Source organism: Triticum aestivum, chromosome 4A, assembly GCF_018294505.1.
Source record: "Triticum aestivum cultivar Chinese Spring chromosome 4A, IWGSC CS RefSeq v2.1, whole genome shotgun sequence".
Classification (NCBI taxonomy): Eukaryota; Viridiplantae; Streptophyta; class Magnoliopsida; order Poales; family Poaceae; genus Triticum; species Triticum aestivum.
The window spans coordinates 628,980,587-628,990,842 of NC_057803.1; the positions used below are offsets into that span (position 1 = coordinate 628,980,587).

The 10,256-nt window shown below is 48.2% G+C and overlaps 1 protein-coding gene across 1 annotated transcript; it reads right to left on the reverse strand.

The window, feature by feature from the left end:
• Positions 1 to 539: 539 nt before the first annotated feature.
• LOC123087760 (transcription factor PCF2) lies at positions 540 to 1,910 on the reverse strand. Its single transcript, XM_044509860.1, has one exon. It carries the CDS (start codon positions 1,825 to 1,827, stop codon positions 784 to 786), a length of 1,044 nt encoding a protein of 347 aa, XP_044365795.1. The 5' UTR covers positions 1,828 to 1,910; the 3' UTR covers positions 540 to 783.
• Between the last annotated feature and the right edge of the window lie 8,346 nt (positions 1,911 to 10,256).

Below are 10,256 nucleotides of genomic sequence, written 5' to 3' on the forward strand. Positions count from 1 at the left end.
ATGGCACTGTAAATTCCTGATTGTGCAGTAAATTCCTGTTTATTTGATCTGCAACTGCAAGTGTACAAAAAAAAACTAGTAGCAGAAAACTGACTTTGTTCTAACATGAAAGCATGAAGAATTAAAGAGTTCTGGTGTGGCTGTGAAAATAGTGGAAAAGCCACTATTTACAGAAGCAGAAATGATAGGAAATTAATTCGGTCAAAGGGCAGAACTTGTTCATGAAATTCCAGCAATCCAAGCAGCAACAAGCGATGTGAAAATCAAAAGAATTAGTCAAATGAGTACATAAGAATATAGTACACTGCATGTGAGCATGCCTTTTCTTCTCTGTAAAGAATAATGTAATGCAGTACATTATTCTAATAGGAAGATCAATTTCCTTCAGATACATTATCCTGAAAAAGAAGAGTTAACAGAATTTTCAAGCTGGTGTTCGCCTCCCCTGTAGTTCAGTATAGTGCTTCATTCCAGTTAGGGAACCAACCAAAGTTTGAACTTTGAACAGGGTTTTACAACCCTGATGGAAATCATCAACAAAGCTCAAATTTTTCTCCATGTTTCGTGTTCTTATTGATTGAAGGTCAAGAATAATTAGGGACAACCAACAGTAGTCATGGTACCAAAAAAACACTCCGTAGGGGCAACAGTGGTATCATTACTGACTAATACATAATCGGAGAATAAATATTTCACTAGAATAGAACCTAAGGTTTCTTCTTTGGATTGACTTTTGGCTGCAGTGCGTGCAGTGGAGTGCTTTCGTGGCTTTGCTCTGCTTCGTTAGTCTTCTGGGCTGGAGTCGGAGACTGGCTCGTCGTCGTCATCGGCGTCGTCCTCCTCCGGGTGGTGGTCACGGCGCTGCTGCTCGTGCGACTCGGCGCCGGTGAGATGGTGGCTGAACTGCTGGTGGTCCGAGTTGGTGTTCTGGACCACGGTAGAGGCAGACTGCCGCTGTTGATGGTAGTCGGCGGCAACGTTGGGGAAGACAGCTCCAGCCGGCATGGTCTGCGCGCCGGCGAGGTTGATGAGCTGTGGCGCGGACTGGAAAGCCCAGTACTGGGTGGGCTGGTTGGGGGCGCCGGCCGGCTGCGGGACCATCCACACGGCGGTGGCCTGCGGGATCATGTGGTTGCCTCCGGCGGCCGCAGCGGCGGACGGCACGGCGAAGACGGGGACGAGGCCCTGCTGGCCGCCGATGGGAGCGAGGCCGCTGGCGACGGAAATGGCCGCGCCCCCGGCGCCGCCCTGCAGGAGGGGGTCGGCGAGGACGGAGTAGTAGGCGGCGGTGGGCGGCACGGTGGGGAGCGGGCCGGCGGCGCGCGTGGGCTGCAGCTTGCGGCGGCGCTTGGCGGAGGCCTCGTCGTCGACGACGGCGGAGGAGGCGGAGGAGGAGGACTGGGTGGGGATCCGGAGCACGCCGTCGACGGTGGTGGCGATGGCGGGCACGGTGCCGGTCCCCGTGGCGGCGACTATGGCCGGCTCGGACTGCTGCAGCAGCCAGCGCACGGTCTCGCCGTCCGACTTGTGCCCTAGCTCGCGGGTGAGCTGGAAGATCCTGGCGGCGCAGGCGGCCGGCATGCGGATCCGGCGGCCGCGGCCCTCGACCTTGGTGTGCCGGTCCCGGTTCCTGGGCGGCGGCTTGCGCACCACCATCCCGCCCCCGCCGGCCCCGAAGAGCTCCACCGGCTCCGGCTTGGGCACCACCATGTACCCCCCGCGCACCGGCACCGGCACCATCGCCATCGCCCCCGGCTCAGCCACCCCGCCGGCGTGCGCGTGCGCGTCCCGCTCGCCCGGCGGCCTGTCCTGCCCCTCCGACTCCATCACGGCCGGGCAAATTCCCCGCCGCGGCGCGGCTGGTGGTGTTTTCGCGTGTCGCGGGAGATGGTGGGGTGGGGTGGGGGGTAGGGGGTGGGTGGGGTGTTGTTACTTGGTGGTGGTCCTACCGCTGCCCGTGTGGTGTCACTCGGCGTGGGGCCACCGCCCATCCCGGGTCCCGGCGCTGGTGGTGGGGACCGGGTCCACCTTCCCCCCGCCGCGCTGTAGTGGGCCCGGGCCCCGCGGGCAGGCGCGCATTTGATCCTGATCCTGCCGGATCCGGGGGCCCGGGAGCCGCTGTCGTTTCCCCCTGCCTCCTGCTGCCCGCTGGGCCAGCCAGTCGGATCAGCCCCGGGCCCACCGCGCCCATTAAGAAACCTCCGGCCCCACCGCCCCCGGATGCGTGTGCGTGCGTGCGTACGGGTCAAATCCGGGCGAATAAAAGGGGGTAATTAACGCGTGATTACGAGGTGGGCCCGTCGGATTAGGGTTTAATGGGGCTGATGGCCTTACGATCCGCGTCCGTGCACGTGACTGACCGCTCCCGCGCCTTTCGAAACCCAAAATGTAGCACCCGCTGGAATAAAAAGGCACCTTCCGGGCGGGGTGGGGGTGGGGTGGGGCTCGGGCACCGCGGCCCCCGCTGGCGGTGGGTGGGGGCGGGACTGGCAGCTGGTCTGGCGTTGGTCCCAGCTGGACCGTAGCACGCCGACGGCGGGGACCACCCGCCCGTTACGGTGGAGATCTGGGCCCGCGTCTCCAGAGATACCATACCACCGTGGAGCGGAGAGCGCGTGCGTCCACGCGCCTTCTCCTTCCGCTCGGCACTGGACGATGGGAGTTTTTTTTTCTCGGAAATTATACGGTCAGTTTTTTGGCTATAAATAAACTTGTGGCAAAGGGGTTTCGACGAGTGAAGTCTGTTTTGAACCTTAAGATTATAGAGCGTGACGCAAATGAATCCTCACGTTTAAATTCTTGAAATTGGTACCCTATACTTCTTGATCCCGGCCAATCTAAACCCTACACTAATCCTATACTTGTTTGGAAGGACAATCCAGACCGGGTTCGGTTGTTTCTCTCACTTACCACGCGGACCTACATGTTATAATATATCTTCTTCCTCAATCTCCTCTTCTCTCTCCTAGCGTTCATATTCTTCCTGGATACTGGATAGCATGTACGGCGAGCACGGCCGGGCCAGCGCGTGGAGCTGCGCATGTAGAATGCTGGGACCCGAGCTCGACTGTGCCCTAGAAACCTTTCATGTGGCGCACCCGTTGATTTTTTTAAGAGATCTCTGACCTGTGGCTTCACGCCTTCACCTCGGCGCGAGCATGACGAACACGACAGATGCCGTCACCTCCCAGCTTGTGGTCGCTTATGCGTCCCTCCTTTGTCTGCGTCGGTTGCACGCGGCCTCCCCTCCGACCTCCGTCCGCCTCGCCCCACCCCCGCCGCGGTGCGCGGCTCTCGGCCAGCGCGCCCAGAGCGAGCAAAGGTGCAGCTACACGGACATGGCGTCGTCCTGCTCCAGCAGCAGCATGCGAGTCAGTCGGCCCAAATCATGAATCTTGTTCGTGATGCGCGCATCAGGGCCGTTCTCGAGTACGCCGGGCGCGTTGGCCTCGCCGTCGACTTGGACGAGCTGGACTTGCTAGTACTCCTATGCTGTCGGCGCACATTACGTCTTGGGTGCATGCGTTGCTTGTTTGTTTTCAGCAAAGAATCGATCAAGGCAGGGGTGGCTTACGTCGTGTACGTGCGCATCTTGCTTGGACATAATCAAGGATCGAGCTAGCTCCAGATTGTGTACGAGCTCCACGTTCCGTATTCCTCCGGCCGTCATCCTCGATGCTGCAGGGATCGTGACCCACAACTCGAGTAGGACTAGGGGCCCACCATAGGAGCCAGCCGTTGTCGTAGCCGTGGCGAATGGGAGCTCGCCGGCGAGGCCACGGACGCTGGCAACATGACATCTTAGGACCTCGTCTTCCCTCAACCCGTACAAAGCCTTGAATGATTCTGCTCACACACGTATACAAATCACTTCTCCAGTTCTCCTGGAACAAACGGGTAGTTGATGGCTACACGACGAGCATTGGCTGCTGAGAGAGATACAGATTGGGAGATGGAAGAAGAATATGACATATGGACCCGGGTGGTCATTGACTGTGGAGAGTGATCTCGGCCGGGATCGTTATTTTCTTGGTGCGCCAAACGGAGTGAAGGTTTAAATTGACCGGGATTGAGTAGTATAGGGTATCAATTTTAGGAATTTTGATGTGAGGGTTCATTTGCGTCATGCTCTACAATCTCAAGGTTTAAAATAGACTTCACACTCGGGTTTCGACTAATTCAGTTGATTACGACGAGACTTTCTCACCCGTATCAATGCAAGTCTATACGGATAATGATGACAATTGTTGATTATTTCAATTACGAGATATGGTAGATGAGCAAAACAACTTTCCTAAGGATATATACATGACATAACCTGAAGGTTCTGTCGATTCTAAGGATGTCGGTAATGTGTGCAAGTTTAAAGGGCTATTTATGGTTTGAAGTAAGCATCAACGAGTTGGAATATACGCTATGATGAAGTTGTCAAAGGATTTGACTTTATCAAGAATGGCGAAGAATCATATTGTTAATTGACACCGACATGAAATTTCTTAGTGCAATTAAAGAGTCATTGAAAAAACGACTTTTTCGATGAAAAACTTAGCCGAACCGAGGTGTATACCTTGTAACTCTACGAGGTATATGTGACAACCTCTTCCATACCAATAGTGCCCCTATGAGGTATGGCAGTTTTTATAAAAATAGATCACCATACTCTTTCTTCTTCTAAGAAACACTTATTGTAGAAAAAATTTGTATTGTCGTCCCATGGGGACGGGGAGAAGGTTGCGTTGTGGTTTGGAGAAAACACAACACTGGACACAGGCGCAAAAGACTAGAGAGCTCCTAATTGGCGCTCATAATGCCCGTTAGGCTAGCCATAGTGGGGTAACTTAGGTAGTAACTTAACACACTCCAAGACAATTTTGCTTATGTGGCAAGTATTTAATGAGGAGAGAGGTGTTTAGAGTAACATAATATGTTACTGTAACATAGCGCTTGCCGAGGTAAAATGAGTCTATAAGGCAATAAATAAAACAATCTGTGACACTACTACTAAGATACTTTGCACTATAGAGGTAGTAACTTAGACTAGTGTTATATGCATGACACTAGTATAAGTTATTCCCCACTATGACCAGCCTTAGGCTGCTGGCGCTCAAGCGAGGCTATATGGGTCGCCACGAAAGCATTTCACCATAGGTTGTTAGACCGTTACATCAGCCTTTGACCATTGCCCGTTGACCATGAACATTGGTTGTTGTTTTTGGAGCAAAAAAAATAAACTCAAAAAGAGTTCAATTTTTTTATGAAACCCATGAATAAATGACCATGGATTTAAATATTCGTAAATTTGAAAAACAAATGTGAACATGGAAAAGGTTCATGAATTTGAGAAATGTTCACAAAATTAAAAAACGTGAATTTGAAAAAAAATTCTACAAATCCAAGAAAAGTTCACAAAAAATCTCAAAATTTAAAAAAATCACGAATTTTAAAAATTCATGAATACAAAAAAATTCAGGATTTCTAAAAATGTTCACGCTTTTTTAAATGCGAATGTGAAAGAGTTCTGCTAATTTAAGAATATTTCATGAAACTTCACTGTTTTCCCTCAAATATGAAAAAGGTTCACGAATTCATGAATTTGCAGAAAGTATATGCATTGAAAAATTAATAATAATAAAAGACAAAAACTGTGCCCAAAAAAAACAGGGAGTTTAGCTTCACATAAACTACTTGTACCCAAGAAATCTAGCAAAGGAAATAGGTATTTTTAGAAATCACTAATTAATGAATAACCCTTACAAAGGCCACCTTCACCTTCTTAGAGGCCGCCAAGTGGCCTTGGGAGTTTCCCTATTTTCGTAGATTCATTTTTCAAAATATTTTATCTCTTAAACCATGCGTCCAAATTATGAACCATTTTCACTGTTGGATTTCTCGCACCGAGACCTTTAAAACTAGATCCAATGTTAATATGTTTTGTCAAAAATATTAATGAAAAAATCAGAAAATATGATAAAAAATCATAGCCAAAAACACTTTTTTTGTGTGTGTTTTTCCTCCGAGAGGCACAACTATGCTTCTCATTGAAGCAAATTTGTGCCTCCACGAGAAGGAAATTTGTGTCTCGGATAAAAAAAAAATGCGTGCCTCTCATGGAAGGAAAAAAATACAATTTTTTTCATTTATGTGCCTCTCGCAAAAGTAAATATGTGCCTCTCGTTAAAGAAAAAAACATGTTTTTTTCCGAGAGGCATAGTTGTGGCTCTCGCGGAAGCAAATTTATGCCTCCACGGAAGCAAAAAAAATGTTTTTTCTTTTCGTCAGCACGAGAAGGAAATATGTGCCTCTCGTGAAAGCGAAAAAAGCAACGTGTTTTTTCTCCAAAATATTGGGAAAACTGGGCAAAAAGCGAAACCCCCCAAAAACATGAAAACCCCATCTACCCTGAAACGCGTACAGAAAAATAAGAAAATAAATTCCAAAGGGCGCGTCTAGCACATGACACGTGGCGGCGGCTCGAGAACGCGCCAGGTAGCCCGCTCTTAACCCACCAAAAGTAACCCATGAGGGCTCTCGCAAGGGACACCCCTTAGTCAGTTGCTCTCATTGTGTGTTGCTTTGTGCATATATAGAGCCCGTTCGGATCTCCTCCACGATCCAACTTCTCGAGAAGCTGGCGAGAAGCCAGTCGAACGACCCGGCTCCTGGAATCTGGCTCTTGGAATCTGACTCGGCTCCAGTGCAATTTCTGGAAGCAGCCCCGCCCCAGCTCCTAGATTCTGGAGAAGCGGGAGTTGCCGGATATTACATTCCATGCCATCCCGAAGTGCTACAGCCCATCCAGCGAACCGTTTTCCTATTGCTAATGCCCCATCGAATCGTTTTTCTCTCACTACAGTGTACCAAGTCGCTGCCGAACGCTCGCTGGCTCCCGTGAGAAGCCAGCTAGCACTAGCTCGCGCGAGAAGCTGGCTTTCGGAGAAGCCAGCGGACTTCCAAACGAGCCCATAGTGCGACCCCTATGTGCCTCTTTGCTGTAGGCAGATGACTACCTCACCAATCGGCCACTGGGGGTATAAAAGCATTCTTACCGTGATTTAAAAAATGTTTATAAGTTAAAAAGAATCATGAAACTTCTGGAAATATTCCCGTGTTTCAAACAATGTATGCGATATTTTTAAATGTGTATACAGTGTAAAAAACATGCTTGCGTGATGTTAAAAGGTTTCATGCTATATGCGAAATTTTATTAAAATATTCTTGCATTCCAAAAAAATCATGACATTTAAAAAAAGTCATATACAATATAAAATTGATCCGCGCTGGTTAAAAGATGTTTATTTCCATTATTAAATGTACATGACTTTTTTAAGTAAATATTCACATTTTCCAATAAACTGTCCATGACATTTTAAAAATGTCGAACATGTATCAGAAAACTGTTTCACGTATAGTCCAAAAATATACATTTTGCACTGACAAAAATAGAGAATGGGTTAAAATAATAAATTGATAAAAACTGACAAAGAAACAAGAGGAAAATGAAAGGGAGTCGAAGAAAACAAAAGCAACCAAAGTATAACGAACAAAGAAAAAACCAGTGAAGAAACAAAGAAAAACCAAAGTAAAATGACGAAAAGAGAAAAACAGATGAAAAAATAAAAGAAAAGAAACAAAGAAACCGAAAAAAGTGGAGGAAAGCGAACAATCAACGTGAAACTAACTGCTGCTAGCTACCACGCTAATGGGCCGGCCCGCTGGTTGTCACCCATTAGCGATTCCGATTTGGAATTGGTTCGAGCGACGTATAGTATTGCGTTGTAACATGGACCAGAGGGGCAAACCAACCTGTGGTTGAGATGGTTAGGTGGACAGTGGTATTCTCAACCCATCAGGGTTCAAATCCTGGTGCTCGTATTATTCCTGGATTTATTTCAGGATTTCCGGCGATGCGCTTTCAGTGGGAGGAGACGTTCCCGTCGACGACGAGGCGCCTACGGTGACTTCGTAAATCTCAAGATGATATGCCGGCTCAGTCTCTCGGAGGTGCTCATAGGGGTAGGTTGTGCGTGTGTGCGTTCATAGAGATGAGTGTATGCGCGTGTATATGAGCGCTTGTGTCTGTACTGATGCTCAAAAAAAACGTGGACCGGAGGGGTGTTAAGTAGTTTTTTTTGCTATTTCCTATCGGGTGCCTTAAGCGCCCGTTTCTTTTTTTTAGGGAAGGCCATCATGGCTAGCTTTATTAACTTAGATACGAGTTACATCGTCCACAAGGTTTGAAACAAGACAGCCTGGTGGCTCATCCGTCCAATGACTACAAAGTTTATTACAATAACTGTAATTTGTTAGCACATGCGCCGCTTGGTTTGAACTACGATAGCAATGCTTGAATTTGACCTTCCCGATCAACGATGAAATATCCACACATTCAGCAAAAATTGCCGCAGCGTCATCCCACCATCTTGTATCGCCTGCACAAGATTCAATTACTATCAACGAGTCCGACTCCGCTTCTACCCGCGGGAAGCCTAGCGAGCTTGCAAAATAAATCTCAAGATGATATGCCGGCTCAGTCTCTCGGAGGTGCTCATAGGGGTAGGATGTGCGTGTGTGCGTTCATAGGGATGAGTGTATGCGCGTGTATATGAGCGCTTGTGTCTGTACTGATGCTCAAAAAAAACGTGGACCGGAGGGGTGTTACGTAGTTTTTTTTTGCTATTTCCTATCGGGTGCCTTAAGCGCCCGTTTCTTTTTTTTTAGGAAAGGCCATCATGGCTAGCTTTATTAACTTAGATACGAATTACATCGTCCACAAGGTTTGAAACAAGACAGCCTGGTGGCTCATCCGTCCAATGACTACAAAGTTTATTACAATAACTGTAATTTGTTAGCACATGCGCCGCTTGGTTTGAACTACGATAGCAATGCTTGAATTTGACCTTCCCGATCAACGACGAAATATCCACACATTCAGCAAAAATTGCCGCAGCGTCATCCCACCATCTTGTATCGCCTGCACAAGATTCAATTACTATCAACGAGTCCGACTCCGCTTCTACCCGCGGGAAGCCTAGCGAGCTTGCAAAATTCAGACCGTCCCGCATTGCCAATGCCTCGGTCATCACCACGCTGGATGTGTGAGGGATATTTTTTTTCGAAACGGAGGCAAAAGATTTGCCTCATCCATTAAATAAGAGGAGAATAGAGTTTAGAGTTTTTACAAGCGCCCTTGCAACACGGCGTGGCAATTACTCTCGTACAACAAAACACCCTAGTTTCTTAGCACCTGCCGTAACCCATAATTTTGCCTCAAGCACGATATTTTGGAGCAGGATAGGCGGCGGCGCGCTCTTGTTACGAAACACCCGCGCGTAAGTACACCGAGCAGCTAGAAAAGATCCATTCGCATCCCTGATCACTGCTGCAGTAGCTCCTTCTCTTTCTGCCACATAAAATGCTGCATCAACATTAAGTTTTACAAACCTGGACTCTGGCTTCTTCCATCTATCTTGCACTGGTGCAATTTTCTTTGCATTCGCTTGCTGGAAGTTATTAGCTATAGCCAGAATTGACATTGGCCATTTAAAAGACGGTGGGGGAGAGCCATTGTGAGTGGTCTCACGTCTAATCCACCAGAGGTACCATCCTCCGACCGCGATAAGTTGCTTTACATCCAGGTTGGGCTTGAGCGGCACTTGTCTTGCTGGAGCTAAGAGGATATACTCCAAGACGATCGACCCAGAACGGTCAACCAATTTCACTTCATTGATGTAGTCCAATATTCCTAGGCGTGACCAAAGTTCTGTAGCATAGGAACATTCAAAAAGAAGATTCTTTACATCTTCAGCCGCTCGGTAACAAATGGGGCAAGCTCCATCTGAACCGACATGCCTATTAGTGATTATGGACTTTAGAGGTAAAATTTCATGGAGTGCCCGCCAACAAAAATTTTGAATTTTACGTGGGATTTGAAGCTTCCACAATGTACCCCAAACAGCTGGGGTACCAGACCTTCCTGGCTGCGCTAGCCCATTTGCATGTGCCAGAAAGTTTGAAACCATTGAGTGTGATAAGCTGAACGGACTAAAAAAATCCCTTTGCGATCTGGATGCCACGCTATAAAATCCTCAAAGGCGTTGTAGTTAAGTGGAATTTCCAGAATTCTACGGACATCAACAGGGTTGAAAATAGAAGTGATTAAATCTTCGTCCCAATTGCCACTTGTGGGGTCGATGATGTCATTAACAGTGGTTAGGACAGTTTGTCCACGCGGGGTAATCACCCTCCTATCTGCACTG

Bases quoted from the DNA above. Each gene is read 5' to 3' on its own strand.
- LOC123087760 (XM_044509860.1), bottom strand. From the start codon at position 1,827: ATGGAGTCGGAGGGGCAGGACAGGCCGCCGGGCGAGCGGGACGCGCAC.